General features: G+C 40.2%; 1 protein-coding gene across 1 annotated transcript in view; it reads left to right on the top strand.

Annotated features, from left to right (window-relative positions):
• HPSE (heparanase) overlaps nt 1-26,145 on the top strand; it is a 47,714-nt gene that overhangs the window by 564 nt on the left and 21,005 nt on the right. The window contains exons 2-8 of the mRNA XM_027854449.1: nt 1,984-2,129; nt 4,359-4,484; nt 16,452-16,625; nt 21,074-21,242; nt 21,944-21,991; nt 23,373-23,466; nt 25,382-25,488. Coding sequence (XP_027710250.1) covers nt 1,984-2,129; nt 4,359-4,484; nt 16,452-16,625; nt 21,074-21,242; nt 21,944-21,991; nt 23,373-23,466; nt 25,382-25,488 — 864 coding nt within the window. The remainder of the gene's footprint in view (nt 1-1,983; nt 2,130-4,358; nt 4,485-16,451; nt 16,626-21,073; nt 21,243-21,943; nt 21,992-23,372; nt 23,467-25,381; nt 25,489-26,145) is intronic.

The raw sequence follows: 26,145 nt of genomic DNA on the forward strand, positions 1-26,145 counted from the left end.
GAGTGGGTTGGGCTGCCGCGGGTGTTCCTAACCGGGTGTCCACGGACCCCTCCCCCGAAGAGGTTTCTGGATAGGTTTCAGGAAGTTTGTGAACTTGGATAGGAAACTTGGCGTTTCCTTCCATGTTTAAGCACGTTATCCTGAGATGGGGTCCATAAATTTCACCTGACTGCCAAAAAAGTTCTCCTCGCGCGCGCGCGCGGACACACACACACACACACACACACACACACACGCTCACACACGCTCACACACACACACACGACCTAGAAGATCTCCAGCGCTAAAGATGTAGCAATCAATGAAATACATGGAAGGGACTGTTCTCAGTAACTGACCAGCTATCATCACTAGTCCTCCTTTCCCTGTGGAAAATGGCCAGCCAGAAAAGACACTGGTTATTTCCAACGTCTAGCACTGTGCTTTGCATAAAGGAAGTGCTTAATAGATAATTGTTGAGTTATTGCCTCAACTCCAGTTGAATTCTTGGAAAGGGGGTTCACTTCTAAACTTAAATGCAACATGTCCAAAATTGAACTCATGATCTTACCTTCCAAACCTTCCCTTCTTCCCTATTACTATTAAAGATATCAACAGAGAAAACTTAATCCAATCCCCTCATTTCACTGCTAAATAAACTGAAGCTCAATGAGTTTAACTGACCTGCCTGATAGCCTAGTTCTGTGAATTTCTCAAAGCTATGTGAATCTTTTGAGTACATAGGATATATATTTCTTCGACAACTTATTTAATGCTTCTGAAGGTATGTTGGCTAGGCAAGTTTCGCTAGAGGTGTTACTGCATTTATCAAAGTTATCACTTATAATACTCTGAATACTGTAAACTTTTCCTCTTGTGCCGTTTAGAACTATGCCCAAAGGGCTATAAAACTGTCCATACCCTTTGATCCAACAATACCATTACTAGGTCCACTTGTATGTCATGGCATTGCCTCCCTGATGTCATGGTCCTCTTGGAGAATGAAGGAGAAATAGCATCAGCAAGAAAGATATCAGCATCTTCCCAGCCACCTAAGTTCTCAACTGTTGTCATCCCCTTCTCTTTCCTCTCTCACATCCAATCTGTTGCCAAGTTCTATTGATTTTACCTTCATAACATCTCCTATATGTCCCCTTCTCTCCTGATGCTGCTACCATCCTCATCACCTCATGCCTAAACTATTCAATAGTCTAATGGTTGGGGGGGCCTGCCACAAGTCTCTCCTTTCTCCAATCCATGCTCCTCTCAGCTGTCAAAGTAATAACAACTTTCATTTCCAAGTTAACAGTACTTACGATATATTCATTGATGTACCGGATCTTGTGGTAGCCTTTGATGGTAAAAAAAAAAGGGCGGGGGAAGGAAAAATGACCAAACAGTCTCTGCCTTCACGAAGTTTACATTCTATCAATCAGCATGGTCATGTGGAAGCCTGGACAAAATAAATCCTAATTTCAGGGGTGAGAGGCACTAGCAGCTGAGGGGACTTATTAGAAAAGGCCTAATGTAGGAAGGGGCAGCTAGGTGGTGCAGTGGTTGGTCCATTGGCCTTGAATTGGGAAGACTCCTCTTCCTGAGGGATTCGATTTCAGTTTGTTCCCAGAGGGCAAGTTTGGAGTTGATGTCAGGAAAATCTCCCTAGCAATTAAAGCTGTCCAAAAGTGCAATAGACTTCTCTGAGCGGTGACAGCTTTCTCCTTGGAGATCGTAGAGCCATAGCTCAATGATCGTTTGTTAGCTATGGGAGAGCGGAACTCAAACAACGTATGTTATAGTGGGAATTCTTTCATATATGGGTTAGCCTAGATGGCTGCTGAGATCCTTTCCAATTCCCAGATTCTAGGCTTCTCCGTTTCTATTACTGGATCTGCAGACACTATATTTTTATTAACTAACAACTGAAAACAAACTCACTGACCCATCAACCACATTTTCTTGGTGAAAATATACTTTTTACTAATTTGAGGAAATCCTGCTTCTCAGTTCCCAGAGGCTTCGAACCTTAGCCAGAGGCTTATCTCCTGCCTACTTGAGATTTGGTGGCACCAAGGCTGACTTCCTGATCTTTGACCCAGAGAAGGAATCAACCTTTGAGAAAGGAAATTACTGGGAAGCTCAAATCAACCCAGGTGATTTTTTTTTCATAGTATTTTTCAACATACACTTGCATCTTCTTGAGTTAGTCCTACGTTTGCCTTGTTTGCTGTTTTTGTTTAATTTGGAGAAACAGGAACAGTTGTATATTACGTGTTACATGTTGCACAATATTACATATAAAATTACATATTATAATGGGGATACCTCCTCTTGACATATTGCAAAAGCCTGGAACCAAGTGGGAAATGCCTCATATTCTCTTGCATCCCTTGCTAATTTTTCCAGCTCTAGAAGGTACACTGTGGTGTGTATCAAAGGCTATCAACATTACTAGCTGTGTGACCCTGGGCAAGTCACTTAACTCCAATTGCCTAAAAAGGAAAAAAAAATACAAAAAAAAAGGGCTATTAACAGTGCAGTTTATTAACAGTGCAATACAGTGGTGGCAATGATGTTTTCTTGAAGAAGGCATAGAAGTGGGAATGGTTAAAAGTGAGAATTATTTAAAGTTTAAGCTACACAAAATGTGATTTTTATGCATGTTTACACTTAAAAAGGTCAACAATGTGTCCTTTTAAAGGTGTAATCAAAATGAAGGTGCCAAATTCTATATTTCTACTTCACATGTGTGTCCACTGCCAAATTACACTTGCTAAGGAATCAGTGGGAGAATTCATATTGAAATATGTTTGAAATAAGTATTTATTTTAAATGTTTTTATAGGTTCATTTAAGTACCTCTGTCTTTTTCTCAAGAAGTAGCTAGGAAGATTGGGAACATAGGAAATGGGGCCTCCAGTTATGAAGAAGTAAGGGTTGATTTGAAAAAAAATTAATTTTTAAAAATTTAATCTAATTAACTTAAATTAATTTAATTTAATTACTTTTAAATTTAAATATAAAATATATTTATATTTATAAAATAAATATAAAAATATTAAATTTTAATTAATTTTAATTTAAAATTTTAATTTTTAAAAAATTAATGATTGTTGGGGCAGCTAGGTGGCACAGTGGATAGAGCACTGGCCCTGGAGTCAGGAGGACCTGAGTTCAAATTCGACCTCAGACATATAACACCCACTAGCTCTGTGACTCTAGGCAAGTCACTTAACCCCAATTGCCTCACAGAAAAAAAAAAATAATGATTGTATTAGTCCTTTCCCAATCAGTCAAACACTTAAAATCTTTCTGGTTAATTGAAGAAAAAATACTGTGGACAAGAATACTTCTTGTTACTTTAGATAGAAAAATCTGTCTTTTATTCATCAAGAAACCCTGGGTGTCCTCTTGCTCCTGCTGAAGCCACTGGTATTATTCATGCTGTTCTTAGAACATTCTTTTCGGTCCCAGGGATAGCCAAAGGACAAGATTATGCCCCTTTGATGACAGGAAGTTATCTGAATGTCAGCTACTTGTAGCTGCACAGGACTGCAGGCAGCTGGTGGCACAGTAAATAGAGAACTGGGCCTGAAGTCAGGAAGATCTGAGTTCAAATCTCACCTTAGATATTTACTGTGTGACCCTGAGAAAGTCACTTAACCTTTGTTTGCCTCAGTTTCCTTTACTGTGAAGTGGGGATAATAACAGCACCTATTTCCCAGGGTTGTTGTGAGGATCAGATGGGATACTATTTGCCAAAGTGTTTGGCACATAGGGCACTCTATAATTTGCTTATTCCCTTCTCCCCTTTTCTCTCTTGGGTAAATGGGGATAATACTAGCACTTATCTCACAGGGTTCTTGTGAGAATCAAATGAGATAATAAAGCACTTTGCCAACCTTAAATCTCTATATGTTGTTGTTGTTCAGTCATATCTTCATGACCCCATTTGGGGTTTTCTTGACAAAGATACTGCAGTGATTTGCCATTTCCTTCTCCAGCTCATTTTACAAATGAGGAAACTGAGGCAAATAGGGTTAAGTGACTTGCCCCGGGTCACATGGCTGGTAAGTGTCTGAGGTCATATTTGAACTCAGGAAGAGGAGTCTTCCTGACTCCAGGCACAGAGCTCTAGCCACTGTGCCACCTAGTTGCTTCAATAGGGGATATCATTATCCCCATTTTATAGGTGAAGAAAATGAGGGCAAGTGACTTATCCAGAGTCACATAGCTAGTATATATCTGAGGCAGGATTCAAACTCAAGTCTTCCTGATTACAAGTCTGATCCTCTAGTAACCACATTACCTAGTTGCCTTTCATAGATCCCGTAATATCTGAAGAGTATCAAGGCTAACTCAAACCTTTTTCTCCCACTATAGATATTTGCAACTTTAGTCCCCTCCCTTCTGCCATGAAGGACCAGTTGGAATTGGAATGGCCCTTCCAGGAGTTGTTATTACTCAAAGAAAGACGTCAGAACTTATTCGAGAAAGCCACATTCACAAGTAAGAAACCTAAGGTGTTTGGTAGGGTATTCTGGTCTCAGAAGCAAGGGGTTTTCTAGGATTAGGCAGCCAGCATAAGCCTGAAATCCCACAATTGATTCTGCAAGGTAGGACCCTCCTATTAATCTAGAACACACAATCATTCCTCACCTCTGGAACTGCTGGATGGACTCAGAGTGCTGTTAAGAAGTAAGTCAAGGGGGGGGTGGAGCCAAGATGGCGGAGGGAAAGCAGTGACTTGCTAGAGCTCTCCCCCAAACCCCTCCAAATACCCACAAAAAATGGCTCTAAACAAATTCTAAAGCAGCAGAACCCACAAAAAAAGACAGAGCAAAACAAATTTCCAGCCCAAGACAACCTGGATGGTTGATCGGAAGGGATATCTCGCCAGGCTGGGAGAAGAGCACAGTTCAGCATGGGCGCGCAGACCGCAGCCACCCTGGAGCAGGCCTCAGAGGACTGATTCATGGGCAGCTGTGGTGGTTTCTAGACTTCTCAACCCAGGAATGCCAAAGACAACTTAGAAGGTCAGTGGGAAAAGTCTGTTACTGCGGTGAGAGAAGAAGCTAGATCTCAGCTGCCCCCAGGGCAGCGGCTAGCTTCTGAGCTTCCGGCCCACAGACTGAGGGGGAATCAAGTGGCTGATCAGAGGGGGATTGCAAGGATCTCTTTGCCAGGGCTGAGGCAAGAATCTCTTGCTTTGCTCGTGCTTGGATCTGGGTCACAGTTCTGAGGGGCGGTCCTGGGGCGAGGAGGAGCGCTGGTCTGATGGAGCTTGTTGTGGTGGTGGAGAGGAAACACCTCACCGCTTATCATACCACCTTGGAAGAACTGACACTTTTCAGGTCCCTAGAAGTATCTCTGAAAACAGCTGTACAAACCCCCAAAGCTTGGGACAGTACATTCTCCACATTGGAAACAGACTCTTACCTTAACAAAGAGTTAAAAACTCAAGTAATTGGTTGAGATCATGAGCAAGCAGCGCAAAAAGAGTCAGACTATATTATCTTACTTTGGTGACAAAGAAGATCAAAACATACAACCAGAAGAAGAAAACAAAGACCAAGCTCCTACATCCAAAACTTCCAAGAAAAATATGAATCAGTCCCAGGCCTTGGAAGAGCTCAAAAGGGATTTTGAGAAGCAAGTAAGAGAAGTAGAGGAAAAACTGGGAAGAGAAATGAGAGTGATGCAAGAAAATCATGAAAAGCAAGTTAACAGCTTGCTAAAGGAGACCCAAAAAAATACTGAAGAAAATAACACCTTAAAAAATAGCCTAACCCAAATGGCAAAAGAGGTCCAAAAAGCCAATGAGGAGAAGAATGTCCTAAAAAAGCAAAATTGGCCAAATGGGAAAGGAAGTCCAAAAGATTACTGAAGAAAATACTTCCTTAAAAATTAGAATAGAGCAATTGGAAGCTAGTGACCTTAAGAGAAATCAAGACACTGTAAAACAAATCCAAAAGAATGAAAAATTAGAAAACAATGTGAAATATCTCATTGGAAAAACAACTGACCTGGAAAATAGATCCAGGAAAAAGAATTTAAAAATTATTGGACTATCTGAAAGCCATGATCAATAAAAGAGCCTAGACATCATCTGTCAAGAAATCAAGGAAAACTCCCCTGATATTTTAGAACCAGAAGGCAAAATAGAAACTGAAAAAATTCAGTGATCTCCTCCTGAAAGAGATCCTCAAAAGAAAACTCCTAGGAATATTGTAGCCAAATTCCAGAGTTCTCAGGTCAAGGAGAAAATATTACAAGCAGCCAGAAAGAAACAATTCAAGTATTGTGGAAACACAATCAGGATAACACAGGATTTAGCAGCTTCTACATTAAGGGACCGCAGGGCATGGAATATAATATTCCGGAGGGCAAAGGAGATAGGATTGCAACCAAGAATCACCTACCCAGCAAAACTGAGTATAATCCTTTAGGGGAAAAAAATTGTCATTCAGTGAAATAGAGGACTTTCAAGCATTCTTGATGAAAAGACCAGAGCTGAATAGAAAATTTTGACTTTCCAATACAAGACTCAAGTGGAACATGAAGAGATAAACAGGAAAGAGAAATCATAAGAGGCTTATTAAGGTTGAACTGTTTACCTTCCTTCATGGAAAGATGATATTTGTAACTCATGAGACCTTTGTCAGTATTAGGGTAGTTGGAAGGAAAAAATTATATGTATATACATATATATAGATAGATGGATAGATAGATGGATAGATAGATAGATAGATAGATAGAGGGCACAGGATGAGTTGAAGATGAAGGGGTCATATCTGGAGAATAAAATTAAGGGGTGAGAGAGGATTATACTAGGAGAAGGAGAAAAGGAAAGGTACAAGGGGATAAATTATCTCACAAAAAAAAAAACAGAAAAGAAAAGGCTCTTACAGTGGAGGGGAACCGGGGGAAGGTAAGAGGAAATGAGTGAATCTTATTTTCATAGGATTTGACTTAAGGAGGGTATAACATACACACTCAATTAGGTATGGAAATCTGTCTTACCCTACAGGAAAATAGGAGGGGAAGGAGACAAGAGAGTAGGGGGATGATAGAGAGGAGGGCAGATTGGGAAAGGGGGTAATCAGAAGCAAATGCTTCTGAGGAGGGACAGGGTCAAAAGAAAGAATAGAATAAATGGGGGGGCAGGACAGGATTAAAGAAAATAGAGTTAGTTTTTCACAGCATGTCTACTATGGAAGTGTTTTGCATAACTGAACATATATAGCCAATATTGAGTTGCTTGCCTTTTCAATGAGGGTGGGTGGGGAGGGAGGAAGGGAGAAAATTTGGAACCCAAAGTTTAAAAAACACGTTTCAAAAAAAATGTTTTCACATGCAACTGGGAAATAAGAAATACAGGAAATGGGGTACAGAAATCTATCCTGCCCTACAGGAAAATAGTAGGGGAAGGGGGGGAGAGATAGCAGGGAAAGCAGACTAGGGGAAGGGGTATTCAGAATGCATGCCATCTTGGGGTGGGGGCAGGGGCAAGATGGGGTGAAAATTTGGAACTCAAAATCTTGTGGAAGTAAATGTTGAAAACTAAAAATAAAAAAAATTAAAATTAAAAAAAAAAAAGAACTAAGTCAAGGGGGATGAGCCAGGATACTGACTAATGGGTAAGCAGACATTAGTCAAAGGGGTTGGAGAGTCTTGGATCCAACCAGAAATGTTCTCCCACCAAACTGGTTTCTCTTTTGCTTCTTCCATGCCTTAAATTAACTGGGATTTTGCAAATGTGGGACTCGCCCAAGTAATTACCATTCCGGCTAACCTGGAATTACATATATTTGATAGATTTGATTTGCAGAGCTAATATAACAAATGATAAATGGTAGAATTTCTGAAAAAAATCATTTGCCCATATTCAAGATAACATTTTATATCAGTATCATTTTAACATGATATTTGTATCCCCATACTTTGTCTTCTCAGTCAACAGAAGACTTCATTAATGTAAAACACAAGGAACTGGGGAGAAATGGCCTTTGAATTCAGCTAGTCTGGGGCATCCAACATTTTTATTAAAATTACATTTTTTTAAAAATCCGTATTTTAAAAAAATTTTATTTTTATTTTAAATTAGTCCCCAAAAAAGAAAGCCTTTTGATATATATAGCAGAACACAAAAAGAGGACTATATATGAAACAGAATGTTTCATTCCACATTTTAAAAAACATGTAATAAAGTCCACATATCACTTTTAAAACTATACTACTTTTCTGTGCTTCCTCCTAAGTTTCCAGTGCATTTTTAAAAATGTTTCAATGGCACTATTTTTTTCATCAGTATTGTTAAACTCTCCCTTTCCTCCTAACTAAAAAAAAATTGGGGGGGGGGCAGCTAGGCAGTGGCCTTAAGTGACTTGCCGAGGGTCACACAGCTAGTAAGTGTTATGTGTCTAAGGCTGGATTTGAACTCAGGTCCTCCTGAATCCAGGGCCAGTGCTCTATCTGCTGTGCCACTAAGGGGGCAGTTAGCTGCCCCCTAACTAAAAAACTGAGGAAAGAAAAAATAAAATAGAACTTGGAACAGATAAGCACAGCCAAGCAGAATGAATCCACGCAGTGGTCATATCCAAGAATATCTGTCCATTTCTGCTTCCCAAGTCCAGTCCAGCCCAGGACAACATGCTTAATCAGAAGTCCTCTGGAGACATGGCTGATCAGAGTTTTTACATATTTCCAAGTTCTTCTTCTTTACAGTAGTGTTATCTTTGTAGGCATTGTTTTCCTAGTTGCACTCACTTACCTGCATCAGTTCATACCACCCACCCAAGATTCTCTGCCATTATTGCTTTCATCTTTAGTACTATTCCATTCCATTCCATTCATGCTTCACGAATTGTTCAGCCATTCTCCAATTGATAGGTGCCCCACCATTAAATTCTGGTCCTTCCCTTCTCTTTCCTTCTATTCCCTTCTTGACTTCAGTGTATTTCTCCTTGGTCTTTCTGGGCTGAAATGTCCACATTTGTAAAATGAAGGGTGGGACTAGTTGGTCTTCCAGCTCTTAATCTATGGTCTAAGGATATTGTTATCCTTGGGATGTATGCCATGGGATGATTATTAAACCAAGGAGGCTTTAAGAGTGGTTTCTAATCAGGAGAAAATTCCTAATATGTTTCAGAGAATCTTTTTTTTTTCAATGAGACATTGATACTGAAGACTGAGAAGGGTCTATATCTTTCTGAAGACAATGCTGGTGTCCAGACTGTATCCACAATAACCAAAATGAGTATTAGTCTGTCTATAAAAGGAGAGCACTTTAATTATGTTGTTGGTTATATATTGCTTTTGATTTTTGTTTTTCCAATTCTCCCTAAAATGAAGGTGCTGATTTATTGCCACAGCTGTGGATTTTCTTTACTTGCAAGGCCAAAGGGGAAATGTTTCCCTTCAGAAATCAGAGGATTGAACTTATGGCATGCAATTATATAATGTTTATACCTACAGAAAATCTTATTTCAATTGATGCTCTCAATAGCGTATGACTGGAAATGTATCATCCCTCTTTCATTGTATTGGTTGCAAGGGGAAATGCCTACTATGTTACAGATGAGGAAACAGAGTCGGAGATCTCAGTGACTTGTCCATGTTTAGCTGTCTTTAATAGGTGGCAAAGATGGTGCTTGAACTCAAATCACTAGACCCTCAATTTCTTTAGGACAGTATAGATGTGTTCTGGAACTTCCTCTCATACAGCCCCCAAAACCCAACTATAACAAAAAACTGTTGGAGTCTGGCAGGAGCCTCTATTGGTATAAGATAGATTGGACCAGCTCCAGGCCCATCTTGGGTATTTAATTATCAGTAGTATTAAAATGGTAGTATTAAAGTCAGTAGTATTAAAAATAGTATTAAAATGGTAGCATTAAAATCCTTACAATGGGATTTTACTTACAGAATAATGACAGGGGGTGGATTCTGATCAGCTCCCTCTCAGAGAGCATAGTATTTTCCCAGTTCTGCGATGTCCCTGTTAGGTAACATTGTACATTCTCGTTCTTTGTGTCCTAGCCCCATGAGGATAGAGATTGATCGGGAGTTATCTAAACTTTGTATTCCCCATCCACCTCCCCAGTACCTATTGTAATGCTGTATGGGCAATAGGCACTTAATGAATGTTTGTTGAATGAATGTGGTTTATGATGGAGGTTTCCAGGGGACTAGTTAGGAGGAAGTGATGTAGATTGCTGTGTTTTTAGGCAGTGTTCAAATATTTTAACTTTGGTTTGTGAAAAGACTTGATTCCTCATTCCAAGTAAACAGCAGATGAAGAGAGTTTTCCCCAAAAAACTTTCCTACCATAGTGTGGTTTATATAAAATCAAACAGGAGGCTGAAAAGTGATTAGTTTTTGGAGTGGGAGGGCATCTGGGCCTGTGATTTTATAGGTGTGGGGAACTCCCAGTGTGGATTCACCCTCCACTGTAGATCAGTACCCTAGAGTACCAGGCAAGGTAAAGTGAGTTGACTAGGATGACAACATAGCATAGTGCCTGGCACATAGTAGGCACTTAATAAATGTTTATTGATTAATTGATGTGAGGCAGTAGCAGATATCTTTCTGCTTCCATCTAGCTCTTTCTCTCCACTACGTCATGCTGCCTCAATTGATGACTGAGCCAAAAACAAAACCTTCATGTTTTAATGACTTTTACACCAAAATCGGATATTTAGAAACATTAGGATTTAGCTAAATTCATAAAACTTTCATTTCTTTGACCCATTTCCTTCTTTGGGTATCTGTTCACCATGGCAATGTGTCATCGAAGCAGATGGATGTTTTTACATTTGGTTTCTCTTTACAGGGTTATCTCAAAGCCGTTGAGGATGTCAGGGGTTGAGTGAAGCTTCTAAGGTGGACGAGTTAGCAGAGATAACCTCCTTACTTTGATCTTTGGGTAGAGCTCAGAGTCAGTTCCCCCTCAGAACAGGAATTGCAGTAGGTGTCAGTACATGTATTTACCCTCCATCTCTTCAGATGTGCTAGGCAGCCCAAGCCGAAGGTGACAAAAACATCTGGCAGCTGGATGTGACCTCATCTAGCTCAGGCGAGGCTGGGCAAGTTACTGGAAACAACAAATGTAACATGGGTGTGTCTGCCCCAATGTGGATTCCATTATTAGAACAATCACCTTTGGGGTTAATAATAATGGTATTTGGAGTGGCTGTGGGGCCGAGCAGGCCTCAAAAGCCTCTAAGATCAAATCCTGTCTCTGACCCAAGGCTGGGCGTGCCTTTATGAGTCATCCATCCCCTTGGTATTGTACTGTTGCTCCTAAGACCATCAAGAGAAATTGCTGGCCTGATTAGCAGAGTAAGAGTTTCCTCACCCTCTATTGATGAACTCACAAGTCCAGTCCCTAATCCTATCCTGCCTAGGGTGGTGTTTGGGATCTGAGGGCAGGAAGAACTGAGTTCAAACCTAGCCAGCTTACTCACTGTGTGACCCTGGACAAGTCATTCTCAACCTCTGTCTGCCTCAATTTCCTCACCCATAAAATGAGCATAATAATAATAATAATACGTAACTCCCAGGGTTGTTGTGAGGATAAAATGAGATAATATTTGTAAAACATTTTGTAAACTTTGAAGTGCTATATAAACGTTAGATATGACCTATATGATCCAGTATTACCTTGAATTTGGTACAAGGCAGGCCCTACCACAGAAGCCATCTAGGGAAATTACCAGAAGTATCGGAAAGACTTGCTTCTGCTTGTGACGTGGTACCAGCACGTAGGCTCTAAAGGTGGTTAAGTTCCAGGGAGATGGTTAGTAGCAGTAGGACTTGGGAAACAAACCTGCGTGCATTACCCAGGAGTCGGCTTCGGGAAGGGAAGCATAACGAAGAGGCAGTTTCTTGGTGCTCACCTTCACGGTTTTGCCCGTCATCTGTGTGGGATTTTTCCACTCGTCCGTGCTGTCATATTGATTCTAGTGACACTTCCAAACATCCTCGATTTTGGGGGGATAGATTTGTACTGCTCCGGGCCTGAGAAAGGTCTTCATGAGTTGCATTGGCCAAAACAAAATTCTTTCTTCACCTGCTGATGAACCTCTCCAAACTTAAGTGACAGACATCCGGGCTTATCTAACTTGGTGGTACCTGCCAGAGCTCATGTTCCTCTATCATTGCCTTTAAGAACACAAAGTTCCCTCTCTGTCATATTGAGGCATCTCAAAAAGGCCTCATTGAAAATGGTAGTGAGATAGCAATTAGAAATAGATATACACATACACACACACACACACATACATACATACATACATACATAAAATTTGTCCCCTTAAATCAAAGGATTTGTTCTTTGAAGTTTGGATTCAGTCAAAGTGCCATACTTGAGGACCTAGAGGGCCACATATGGCCTCAAGGCCCCAGGTTCCCCACCCCGGGCTAGACCAATTCACACTTCCCCCCAAAATTTATTAGTGTCCTTGTTTTCCCACGGCCTCTCCATCATTTGTCATTTTCCCTTTTTTGGGTCAACTTTGCCAATATGGTGGGTATAAGGTAATACTTCTGAGTTTTCATATACATGTCTTCAATTATTAGTGATTTAGAGCATTTTTCATATGGCTATTGATAACTTGAATTTCATCCTCTGAAAATTGCCCATTTGTGTCTGATGACCACTCATATACATTTGAATCAGTTCCCTGTATATCTTAGAAATGAGACCTTTATCAGAGAAACCGGCTGCAAAGATTCCCTTCCTCCATCTTCCCCCACAACTTTCCTGCTTCTCTTCTAAGTTTAGCTGAATTGGTTCTGCCTGTGCACAAACATTTTAAATCTATGTTATCAAACTTGTCCATTTTACTTCCTCTAAACCTCTCTTTCTCTTATTTGGTCATGAATTCTCCTTCATATATCTGAAAGGTAATTTCTTCCATGCTCCTCTAATTGGTTTTTTATGTCGCCCTTTATGTCTAAATCATGTTGCTATTTGAAGCGTGTCTTGGTATACAGTTAGTCTAGACCTAGTTTCTGCTAGACTACTGTCTAGATTTCACAGCAGTTTTTGTTGAATAATAAGTTCTTGCCCCAGTAGATGAGATCTTTGGGCTGTTCAAACTAGGATCTTATAATTCTATATATTCTATACACAATATACAATAATACAATATTCTATATATTGTGTATCTAATCTGTTGCACTGATTAACCTCTCTATTTATTACTCAGGACCAAATTCTTGTTATGATCATGACTTTGTAGTGTAGTTTGAGATCAGATACTTTACTGCTAGACCCCCTTTATTCTCACTTTTTTTTTCCGTTAATTCCCTTGAGATTCTTGATTTTTTGTTCCTTTGGATAAATTTTGTTATTATTTTTTCTAATTCTACAAAGTAATTCTTTGGTAATTTTATTGATATGGCACTGAAAAAAAGCAAATTAAGTTGTGCTGTCACTTTTTTTATGTTGGCTTGGCCTACCCAAGAGCAATTAATATTTGTTCAACTATTTAGATCTGTAAAGCTGTTATATGTGTCTTGATAGACTCCCAAATATTTTATACTTTCTATAGTTATTTTAATAAGAAATGGAATTTCTCTTCCTATCTCTTCCTGCTGGGTTTTGTTGGTAATATACAGAAATGTTGATGATTTGTACGGGTTTAATTTGAAGTTCATCTATTTCATTTAGATTATAAGTTTTGTTGGCATATAATTGGGGGAAATAGTTCCTAATAATTTTTTAAAATTTCTTTTCCACTGGTTGTGAATTCATCCTTTTCATTTTTGATACTGGTAATTTGGAGTTTTTTCATTTAGTAAGTTTTGTTAAAGATGTATTTTATTTTTAAAAAATTTTAATTAGGGGCAATTAGGTGGTGCAGTAGATAGAGCTCCAGCCTTGGAGTCAGAAGGACCTGAGTTCAAATCCGACCGCAGACACTTGGCACTTTCTAGCTGTGTGACCCTGGGCAAGTCACTTAACCCTGATTGCCTCACCAAAAAGGAAAAAAAATTTAATTATACTATCTTCAATCAATAGAAATCTACCTTCTCTCTTTCCCATTCTAACTCCTCCCCACCCAAATGAGAATGAAAGAAAAACATTATAAAAATCATTATGAACCTGTGTGGTTAAACAAAGCAAATGTTCATATTAACCAGGTCCCAAAAAATGTTGTCTCGTTCTGGATAGCATTTTCATGTAGAGAGGAAGGTCTGTCATTGTGTGGCTTGAAGAGGGGCAGAATAGACATTTCTAGCCCCTTCTTCTCCAGGGGAGACTTTAATTCCTGGGGGGGAGCCAGAGGTTGGGTCAGAGGTTACCACTCTTGCTCTACTCAGAGAATGGGGCACCTGGCTGGAATTATGCCTATCTGTTCCCTTAAATATTATTAGTTTAGGGGATATGATCGGATGTCATCTAACTTCTGGTCACTTTGTCGTTTGGGAGGAAAGGGAGACACCCAAGATCTATATCTAAGGCTTGACCCATTTCACACTAAATACCAGTTCCCTAAGAACCATTGCAAACTCCCCCTGATTCTGGGATTCCTCCCTGGTTATCACACTGCAGGCTTCAGCCTGAGCAGGAGGCTCGAGCAGAGTCTGTGCTCTGCTCCTGGGGTCAGCACCGCACAGCTACCATTGGCTTCTGACCTTGTTTTCTGATCAGCATACAGCTAATGCCTGCAATGCCTCCTTTTCATCATCCCTTGTAGTGGCCCTCCACGGGGCTGCTAGGCGGCACAGTGGATAGAGCACTGTGCCTAGAGTCAGGAAGACTCATCTTCATGGGTTCAAATCTGGCCTCAAACACTTACTAGCTGTGTGGCCCTGGTTAAGTCACTTAACCCTGTTTGCCTCAGTTTCCCCATCTGTTAGATGAACTGGAGGAGGAAACAGCACACCAATCCAGTATTTTTTCCAAGAAAATCCCAAAAAGAGTTCACAAAGAGTCAGGCCCGACGGAACAACAACAAAGTCAGAGATCTCCTCATCAGTCCACCCTGCATCTGTGACTAGGAACCGGGTCATGACAGCTGCCATGTGGTTCCCTTTGCTGCATGCTGCACTAATGCAGGGACTTCCCAGGACTTCTGCCTGCCCCAGTACTCTTTCAGTACCTGAGTTCCATGTGGGGAGCTGAGCTCTTGACTAACCCTATCCCCAGTATTGGCAAGCCGAGCCTGAATCGGGCTTTCCAACCCACGATCACTGACTGTAAATTTTGTCTTGGGTTTCCCATCAGGTTTCAGTCTGGAGCACTTTCTAGATCTGGCCTGCAGAACCCACCACATACTTACGGCTCCCAGGCAAGCCAAAGGGTTTCATTAGGCCTGGTAAAAATGTAGAGGAAAACATCCTTTGTATGTAGAGGAAATCCTTTGGCACGGACCATAAATGGCCTGCAGGCTGCAGGTTGTGCAGGCCTATTCTGGAACATGGTGGAGGAGGCCTAGTGGAGAGAGAACATTGGCTGTTCTCTGTGGTACTCTCCTATCTCAACTCAGCTCCTTCCCAAGAGTGCTTTTCAGTCCTTGATAATTGTAATTCCTGGATAGGCTGCAGACATTATGCAGACCTAGAATACCCCAAACACCTCTGCAGATTAGTTTCAGCTTCTCTGCCTTTCTCATCATTAAGGCTGGGTCTTCACACTTAGAGCTCCTCAGCAAATTCAGGCAAACTTTTTTCTCATCCTCAACTATTGAGGAAATGCTAAGGAATGAGGTGGAATGGGTTTGTTTGTCTTTAATGAGGTATATACTGAGGCAGTTATGTGAGTAGTTTTGTTTTGTTTCAGAAGGGAAACTAGCAAAGGTGAGGTATGTTAACTGATACATTAATATTAATATATTCATTAATAGATGTTCACATTAACGCATAGTAAAATATATTAATACTTAACTCTGGGTGACCTCATCTCCCCAAAACCCTAAACTATCACCACCTTTATGAACCAACTATAGTCAAGTAAATGATCAATTATGTTAACATTTTGTGATATGCCATTATCCCCTATGGCAGTTTTTGATGTAGTTTCAACTTAGTACTTGGTAAAAGCCTTTGTCTGGAAATCTAAAAAGTTTAAATTCACCTCATATACTGCCCTCTTCCAAATCGAAAACACCATAGAAATGTTTAGATTGTCAAGAGAAATTATGACTGCCTTATCTACAAAGCTTGCATTTAACGGGATTAGAAGCTGGACAAGGCACGATGTTCAATTGGTCCTGTTCTCTTGCGGTCTTTTTCTTGTCCAGGCCCGAAGTTCTGGATGCCTTCTATGTGACCCAGTTCTATAACAAGCTATAGCAAGCGGAGAAGATGACATTGTATTAGCCAATCCAATGTGATCATTTTCTTATAAGCAATTATTATCACTTGTTGGGTCTATAATTCAAAAGTATGTAGGGCATACTTTCAGGTTGTTTTCACTCTAGGGACCAGATTATTCACTATTAAATTATGTTTTTGTTGATACAGAAAGCGAACTGGATTTGTTGTACAGCTTTGCCAAGTGTTCGGGACTGCACCTGATCTTTGGCGTCAATGCCTTAATAAGGAAAAGTAATTTGCAGTGGGACAGCTCAAATGCCAAGTTGTTGTTGAAATATTGCACCTCCCAGAAGTATGACATTTCCTGGGAACTTGGCAATGGTAAGTACAGGGAGCATTTTGTCGATCAAGGAATACTCTTTTTATTTTATTATTATTATTATTATTATTATTATTATTATTATTACATAATGCTTTCTTTTTCCCAATTACATGTTAAGGCAATTTTAAGATTTTTTAAAAAGTTTTGAGTTCCAAATTCTACCCCTCCCTCCTTTTCTCTTTCCCCTCTTCCCCAGGGAGTACTCTTTAGCATCACATAACACAATTTGCTTGATTACAATAATAGCCAGCACTTATAAAGCTCTTTAAAGTTTGCAAAACGCTTTATACATTTTATCCCCACAAAAACCCTGGAAAGAAGGTGCTATTTTTGTCTCCATTTTACAGACGAGGAAACTGAGGCAGGCAGAGGTTTAGTGACTTGCTTGGGGTCACCACACACCACGTAAGTGTCTGAAACTGGATTTGAACTTAGGTCTTCCTGTCTCTAGGTCCAGTGCTCTATCCACTGTGCCGGTCAGCTGCCTATATGATTTTCCTTTCTGTTGGATATAGATGCCTTTTGAAATCACATATTGAAAACAATTCCCCTATATCTTCTTGGATCCACTGCTGAATCCATCTTATGTTCTGCTTGGCTGGAGAATTACTTAGCTGGGGCCGGCAACTTCCACATCTCCTATTTTTAGCAAGTCCCTTTGGTTTTCAGATCTACTCATAGCTGACTTCCAACAAAACGCTTAAGTAGGCAATTTATTTTCAGCCTTCCATCTCCGTTTCTCCTCACTGACACAGCATCCTCCACCTCCTATCTCACCCCCAGCACCTGAAAACCTGAGTACCCTGGTCCTATCCTGCAAGCTCTCTTGGGGTCCTTAGTATAAATCCTCCCTTCCGTTAGGGCCAGATAACATCCCATGCTTTACTTCTCCCCTCCAAAGGAGCATATGCCAGAAAGTCCTGACTTCTGCTAGGGAATTGGTAAATTATTTCTAGATATTGTCTTAATGGTTAGCTTTCCTGTCATAGGCCCAGCCTGATTCGGGTAAGTCCAGTACTTGAATTTGGACTTGGAACAAAATGAAACACTTGCAGTCCGTCTAAGAGTGGAGTCCATCCAAAAAGATGTGTTCTTAGTCACCTTACAGAAAGGGTGCTCAGCAAAGGTACAGCATTGATTTAGTTGAGCATAACTTTCCAACCTCTGTGTTTACCGTGCTGATCTATATGCCTGAGGGAGTTGCTGCCAATTAGCTTTCTTCCTACACCTCTCCTTCCGCTCTCTGACAAACTCCTTGAAAACTCAACGTCTGTTTCCTCTGTTCTCACTCTTTCTTGAACCCATGGCATTTCCAACTTCACCATTCAACTGAACTTACCCTCTCCAAAGTCACCAATAATCTCTTAATTGACAAATAAAATGACTTATTCTCGGTCCTTAGCCTTGACCCCTCTGCTGATAGACCTTGGATTTATAACTGCCCTAGATGACGCTGCTGATTACTTTGTCCTCTCTCATCTCTGGGTTTTTGAGACCCTCCCTCTACCTGTCTGACCATCCCTCCTCAATCTCTTTTGCTGGATCTTCATTTAAGACAGGCACACTAACTGGGTATGTCCCTAAGGCCCTCTCCTGGGCCTCTCGCTTCTTTCCTTTCTGTGCTCTATCACTCAGTGGTCTCATCAGCTCCCATAGATTCAATGATCATCTCTATTCAGACAATTCTGACATCTCTTTATCCAGTCCTCATCTCTCTTCTGAGCTCCAATCCCATGTCTTCAATTGCTTGTTGAACCTTTCAAAATAGATATCCCACGGCCATCTTAAATTCAACATGTCTGGAAAACAAAACTCATTATCTTTGCCTCCAAATCAGCCCCCGTTCTAAACTCCCTTATTATTTGAGGGTATCTCCATCCTCCGTGTCATCTGGGCTCATAACCTTGGTGCTTTCTTCGACTCCTCATTCTCACCCACCCCACGTATCCAATCAGTTGCCAACAATCGTGAAAAAATTGTCCAAGCCTCTAATAATAATAGAAATGCAAATTAAAACAACCCTGGCATTTCATCCCATATTTATCAAATTGGCAAAGGTAATAAAAATTGAGATAATTGATATTGAAAGGTTTTCAGAAGACATGCACAATAATACCCTGATGGAGCTGAGAAATGGTCCAGCAGTTCTGGAAAATAATTTTGAATTATGTGAGAAAAGTCACTAAACTGTTCATCCACTTTGATTCAGTGATCCCACTCCTAAACATGTACATCGAAGATGTCAAAGACAGAAGAGGGGTTCGTGTCTACTAAAATATTAATATTAGCATTTTTTGTAGTAGTTAAAAAAAAAGGAAACTAAGTGAGTGCTTTTCAGTTGGTGAATGGCTCATCAAGTTGTGGTATATGAATGTAACGGAACACTCTTTGACTTGCCCAGGGTCAGACAATTAGTAAGTGTCTGAGTGTGGATTTGAACTCAGATCTTCCTGACTTCAGGCCCAGCTCTGTATCCACTGCACCACCTTAGCTGCCTCTCAGAGAGGAGATAAGGAGAGATATTTCACAACTCTTGATGGCAAAGTGAGGGACTATGGATGCAGAATGTTGCTTAAGCTATCAGATGCAGTCGCTTTGTGGGTTAGTTTTGCCTATCTACTTTTCTTTGTTATAAGAGAGGGCTCAATGCCAGCGGGGAAAAGGTAGTAGCAGATGCCTGTGGTTAAAAAAAAAAATTATACTGCTTCACATTTATCCATTATATAATGTGGACAATCAGAGTAACAATTGTAATGAACTTTAGGTTCATCTACTCCAGCCACACACACACACACACACACACACACACACTCATTTTCTTTACAGATAAAGGACACTTTGGGACCTCAGAAAGGTTTAAACATGACCAAGGTCGCAAAGTCAGTTGGTGACCTAATTAGGAAGAGGATACAGGCTTCCTAATTTGTTGTCTCATGCTCTTTCCACCACCCAATATCCTGATATGAGTACATATTATGTTCTCAGGTTGCATAGGCCAGTCATGGAAGATGTAGGCCCCAAGTCGATTTGTAATGGCCCAAGCCAGGAGTGACAGACATCAGATCACATTCCTTGGAAGATGGAAAAACGGATGAAATTTAATTGAGCACTTCCTCTCCTCCCTTTTCCCCATCTGTCCAAAAACTTCCCATTAACTCCCAGACATTAGTACTTACATGCAATTCTGATTGTCTAAGTAAAAACACTTCCATAGTGTAAGGTTGATTCAAAAGACTTTCCAAATAGCAAACTTGTGAGGGACGTAGTCTTCTTTTATCCCTATAAGGAAAATGGGACACAGAACCTAGGTCCCAGTGTCTGAGCTAGAAATGGAACCTTGGATTTCTGATTTGTTCTGATTTCACGTCTGGCATTCTTCCCAAAGATATTTTGATATCCCACCACATCACTTATTCCATGTGTCCAATTTGGCTTTTTAATAAATTTTTTCCAACTAATAACTGTTAATTTTCTCTTGCTCCTTTTCCCCCATTCAAAAAAAGAAAAAGAAAAACAAAGCCCTTGTAACAAATGGTCGAGCAAAACAAGTTCCCACATTGGGCAAGACCAAACATATATGTTTCATTCTACACGCGAGTCCATCACCATTCTGTCAAGAGGTGATAGAATATACCCTTTGATGCAGAGATGCCACTACTAGGTCTATACCTTAAAGAGATTGAAAAAAAAGAGGAAAAGGACTCATCTGCACAACAATATTCCTAGATGTTTTGTGGTGGCAAAGAACAAGAACCTAAGGGGATCTCCATCATTTGGGGGAATGGCTGAAAACAATTATGATATATGAATGTGAAGGAATACTGTAAGAAATCATGAAAAGAATGGTTTCACAAGAGCTTGGGAAGACTTGGAGAAATTGATGCAAAAGAAAGTGAGCTCTGAGAACCAAGAAAAAATTTATCCCTCCCCCCGAAAAATTACAAAACACAAATAACTTTGAAAGATTTAGGAAATCTTATGACACATGACCAAACATGGCTCCAGAGGAACAATGCTGTATACTACCCCAAATTAACTTTTCAGCCCTCTGACTGCCCTTAATTTATTGAACCCCAAAACAATCAAACTCATGCTTCAGGCCAATCTGATAGCTAGATGACTGAACTCAATTTTGACTGTATTATAGATGTTAGGTATGAAATCCACAGAGATTAGGTTTCATCCTTTTAAAGAGTTGATGCATTTTTGAATAGTAGTTTTTAAATTCAAATTATTTCCCATTTCAAGGAGATAAGAAAGCCCTTCTATTCCCCAGTTTTCCCTGGCGTTACATTGGATTTCACAGGTAGGTAATGTTTTCTTTGTTGTGTTACAACTGTTTTAAAGAGAATATAATCTGCTTTAGAATCTAGAAATCATCTCATCTTGATGGAAGATACCCATTTTGGAGATTAGCAGTTACGTATGGAGAATTGTTGTCTTTCAGAGCCCAACAGTTTCAGGAAGAAATCTGGCATGTATATTAATGGGTCCCAACTAGGCAAAGACTTCATTAAATTTCATTCACTTCTAAAAAGATATGATTTAAGAAATGCAAAACTCTTTGGACCCGATATTGGTCAACTTCGGAACAAGAGTGACAAGTTGCTAAGGAGGTAAGAAAGGCTTTTTTTCTTTTTTACCTAAAAGAGGCAAAGGCCCAGGTTCAGGCTGGTGCCACTATTTGCTAGAAGTAAGAAGGCTTTTCTTTTTGTAGGGAGCACAGGGGTGGCCTCCACTATATTGGAGCTGGAGGAAGTGAGAAGCAAATGGGAATTCCCCCTCAGTTAGAAACTTTGCTGAAGTGGGACAGTTGAGGTGGGGCCAGGCTTTGGCAAGTATACAGGGGGGTGTGGTGCCTTTACCAGAGATCTCCAGGGAATCATCGTCATAATAACTAACCTTAATACAGGGTGTCTGTCCCCAAATTCCTCGTGCCCTTTTAAGCTATTGTTCGCAAAGTACTTAAAAATACCATCTCGTTTGCTCTTCACAACCCTGGAAGGGAAGTACTATTATTATCTCCATTTTACAAATGAGGAAACTGAGGCAAACAGAGGTTAAGTGACTTGCCCAGGGTCACTCAGATAGTGTCAGAGGTTGGATTTGAACTCAGGATTTCATGACTCCAAGTCCAACACTCCATGCACTGTGTACCACTTAGCTGCCTCGATACCTCTGGAATATCCTGGATTCTATTTCCAGATTTAATAACCAGGTTACTGACTGGGTTTGTTAATAAATATCATTAGAAACCAATACCAGCATTTCCATATGCGGACTGAGAAGTGACATAACGATGGCTATTTGTTTTTAGCTTCCTGGAAGTCGGGGGAGGAGTAATTGATGCAGTCACGTGGCATCAGTAAGTATATTTTCTGTTCTTAAAACTATTTTAAAAAGATTGCTAGTCATCTGTGATCCTAATTTTTTATTCTATATTTCATATAGAAAAGTTGCTTCTACATTTATTTTTAATAATTTTTTTATTTTCCCTAATTACACGTAAAAACAATTTTTAACATTTTTTAAAAGTTTTGAGTTCCAAATTCTATCCCTCTGTCCCTCCCTTACTCCTTCCCTGAAATGGTAAGCAATCTGTTATAGGTTATACATGTGAAATCATGTGAAATATTTCCATATTAGTCATTTTGGCTTCCACACTTATTGAGCACCTACTGTCTGCAAAGTACTGTGCTCAGTGCTAGCGATGTTTCCATGACCCCACACACCCCTCGTGTAAATCTGCCATGGTGACCACATCGGCTGTCCTCTATGCCTTTTCGTATTGTATGGGTACCTGGTGCAGCACCTTGGCTTAGGGGGAAGATGAAGGTTATACACTCTCCAAGGGCAGGAGCTACGTCTTTTGTTTCTACATTCCCTTCATTTCCTGAGGGTCTGTCGTCCCCTCCCAGATCTATTTTTTTTTTTTGTAAGAGGCCATTCTTTGTCTCATTTTTAAAGCCTTAATCACTAAGTGGGTGCTGCCTCAGTCAAACTGAGTCCTGTTAAAGACCTTAGCTTGAAAAGGCCATCCTGGGCCATCTCCCATTGTCCTGATCCATATCTGGCCACTGCACCCAGATGAACTCCAGAGGAGAAAGTGAGGCTGGTGACTTTGCACAGTCCTCCCTCACTTAAATCCAATTCACTTGTATGTCATGGCATCACCTCCTTGATGTCATGGTCCTCTTCAAGCACGTAGGACAGACAGCAGCAGCAGCACCTTCATTTCCATGGACAGCCCTCCTCCCTTTCCCACCCCGAGAACCATCCCCCATAGCAAAGAATCAAAAAGAAAACAAAGCAGTTAAGCCAGTCAGTGGAATCTGAGAGCGTCTTCAATGTTTTGTACCCAGAGTCCCCACCTCCAAAGAGAAAAGGAGGAGGTTCTCATCTGCTGTTTGGAGGCTTGTGCCTCCAATTTAGTTCTGTATCTTCCTCTGTGCCTAGAATGGTGCCTGGTACAAAGCAAGCAAGTAATAAATGTTTGATAAATGAATAAATGATTAATGAATTTAACAATCATGAGGCTAGTTGAGATAAATGTGCTACTCAAGCCCAAAAGGACGCCCTGTGGCTTGGCTGGTCATACAGAGATGGCCAAATTAGGAAGAAAATTATGAAATGCCCCTGTTCTGATATTGAGTAGTAGGGTAAGCATGGCTGGTTTCCATAAAAATAAAAATATCTCTACTTTTTAAAAAATCTATGTATATTACATGTATGTGTGTGTATTGCAGCTACTATATGGATGGACGAAATGCTACCCAAGAGGATTTTTTAAACCCTAAAGTGTTGGATACATTTATTTTCTCAGCACAACAAATTTTACAGGTACTTTTTTTTTCTATTATAGAACAAAACCAAAACAAAAGTCTGTATTTTGTAGACTTGCATGTTCTAAATTTATTGGTTGAAAAAGCAGATTTCCCACAAATCAAGAAACATTTCCAGCAGTGCTATCAGATGGCTGACTAATACACTCATAGGTCAGATTTCCCCCGATTCACTGCAAAAACAAGGTCCTCAGAGAGTCTTTGTTCCTCCTGAATGCATGATTGAAGAAAAGTTAGGGAGGGGTTAGCACTGCCATGCCTGCAGATGCCATCTGTAGAGCCAGACCCTCTGTCGCTGTCTCCACATTTCTGAAGGGCAGTCTCGTTGGAAGGGGGATTTAGGCAGCTGCGTTCCATAGTGGATGGAAGGGTGGGAAGTCTGACTTCTAGCTTCATGATCCTGACCAAGTCATTCATCTTCTCTAAGCCTCAGTTTCCCCATCCACGTGATGGCGATAATAATGGCACCTACTTCCCAGGGCTGTGAGGATAATATTTGTAAAGTGTCTGCAATCCTTAGAGCGCTATCGAAATGCTACCATCACTATCATCATCATCATTAGACATATTCTTCCCTCGGAGTGAAAGCAGAGAGACAGAGTAAGGAAAAAACAATTAGATACATCAAGAAAAAATGTAATGGACATACAAAGGAAGACACTGTCCGCATCTAGAAAAGAACTGATAAATAGAAGTATGTATAGAAAGATTTTACATATATATAGATGTAGATATTTATGTCTAAGAGTAGCCATCTCTAGGTGGGGTGGGGCGGGGAGAAAGAAAGGGAAAAAAGAAATTTACATGGTAACTTTACATTCAAAAGGAATAACAAGCTGTACATAATAGATTTGCAGTTTTATGTACAAACTTTTTTAAAAAAATTATTGTATTGTGTTATGGAAGTGCTTGTTTTATTCCATAAATTAAAAATAAAATAAATAAAATTTTTGAAAATGTAGTGGGCTCCCTCAAGGGGTTTGGAGGGTTCCTTCTGGATGGAGAGAAATAGCAAAACCAGTGGTCAGATAAGATGTAGAGGGCACTGGTCCAGATACTATTTGTCAGTCAGTCAGGAAGCAAGCTGTGATTAAGCACCTGCTATGAGCTGGGCCCTGTGCTAAGGAGCTCACGGTCTGTGGTTCAGTCTTCATTCTCAGAGAGGACCGATGACATCACGAGGGTGATATCTTGACTTGCACAGGAATTGGATTTAAGTGAGGCAGAGCTGCCCCAAGGCCTCTCTGCTCCACAGTCATCTGGAGTCCATGGGGTGCAACGGATGACCTTGGCCTTTCTAAGCGATTTCAGTTGAGTGATAAGCTGAGAAGACCGATTGATGAGGAAGACGATATGCAAGACGCTAGGTACAAACAAAATCTAGACGGGATAAATTAGAGATCGTTGCAGAGAGAAGGCTCTAGCATTAAGGGGGATCAGGAAAGGCTTTATGAGAAGGTGGCATTTTAGCTGGGACTTGAAGGAAACCAGGGGAGCCCAGAGGGAGAAAGAAGAGGATTACCTCTGATATTCTTTTCCACTTTAGGATTCTATAGTTCTAGGGAGGAAGAGAATTTGGAACTCAACATAAAAATACATTTTTAAAAAATATTCCATAATTCTGTGATTCTGTAATTATATCCTGGGTTGTACCACAAGTTTCTTTACATTCTCTTTCTCCCCATTCCCTAGTAATGGAATGAAAGTAAGTAGTTTACAAATAAAATTATCCCAAAGCATATTATTTTCAGAATATTTTTTTTTCTGACAGTGTTATAAGCAATGTTTCTGAAAAGCCTGCAATTCACGATGGTAGAGCTTACGTAATGTGCCACAGGGATGTGTAACGTCACAAGTCATATACCCCAGCTATTTTTATTTGCAATCACCATGTGGACTTTTCTGCTCTGTAGGTCGTGAAGGAGACCAGGCCCGGCAAGAAGATTTGGTTGGGAGAAACTAGCTCAGCTTATGGAGGGGGGGCTCCCAAGCTGTCTGACACATACACGGCTGGTTTTCTGTGAGTATGGCAATGCTCATCTCAGGTTACAGACACCAACCAGGTTGCTAATCACACTATGTCCCCACACCTACCCATTGCGCCAAAAAAGCCTGTACAAAGAATGCCCTTTATGGTGGAGGATGATACAGTGGCTTTAATCACAGATTTGGGTGAAGACAAGGGATTCACTGTAGCCAGTGCTTTGCACGTTGTATAGACTCAAAGATTGTTAGTTACGACAAGAAGAAAATCCAAGCTTTTCAAAATTTTTGTACTTTAGCTTATGCCATATATAAGCAAAAGATTCATTCCTCTAAGTAACTGCACTTAAAAATAGTGTATCTAAGAGTTTTAAATTTGAGAACATTGCTTATAATATACACACACATACACATATATATGGTATATACAGTGTATATATGTATATAGTATATATATACATGCAAGTGTATGGGTGGGTAGATATATACACACACATATATATACACATGTATATGTATATATGTGTACGCACACACATGCACATATATATGGTATATACAGTGTATATATGTATATAGTGTATATATACATGCATGTGTATGGGTGGGTGGATATATACACACACATATATATATACACATGTATATGTGTATATGTGTACACACACAGACATGCACATATACATATACACAC

The sequence above is a fragment of the Vombatus ursinus genome, unplaced genomic scaffold, assembly GCF_900497805.2.
Source record: "Vombatus ursinus unplaced genomic scaffold, bare-nosed wombat genome assembly UNPS02010461.1, whole genome shotgun sequence".
Taxonomy (NCBI): Eukaryota; Metazoa; Chordata; class Mammalia; order Diprotodontia; family Vombatidae; genus Vombatus; species Vombatus ursinus.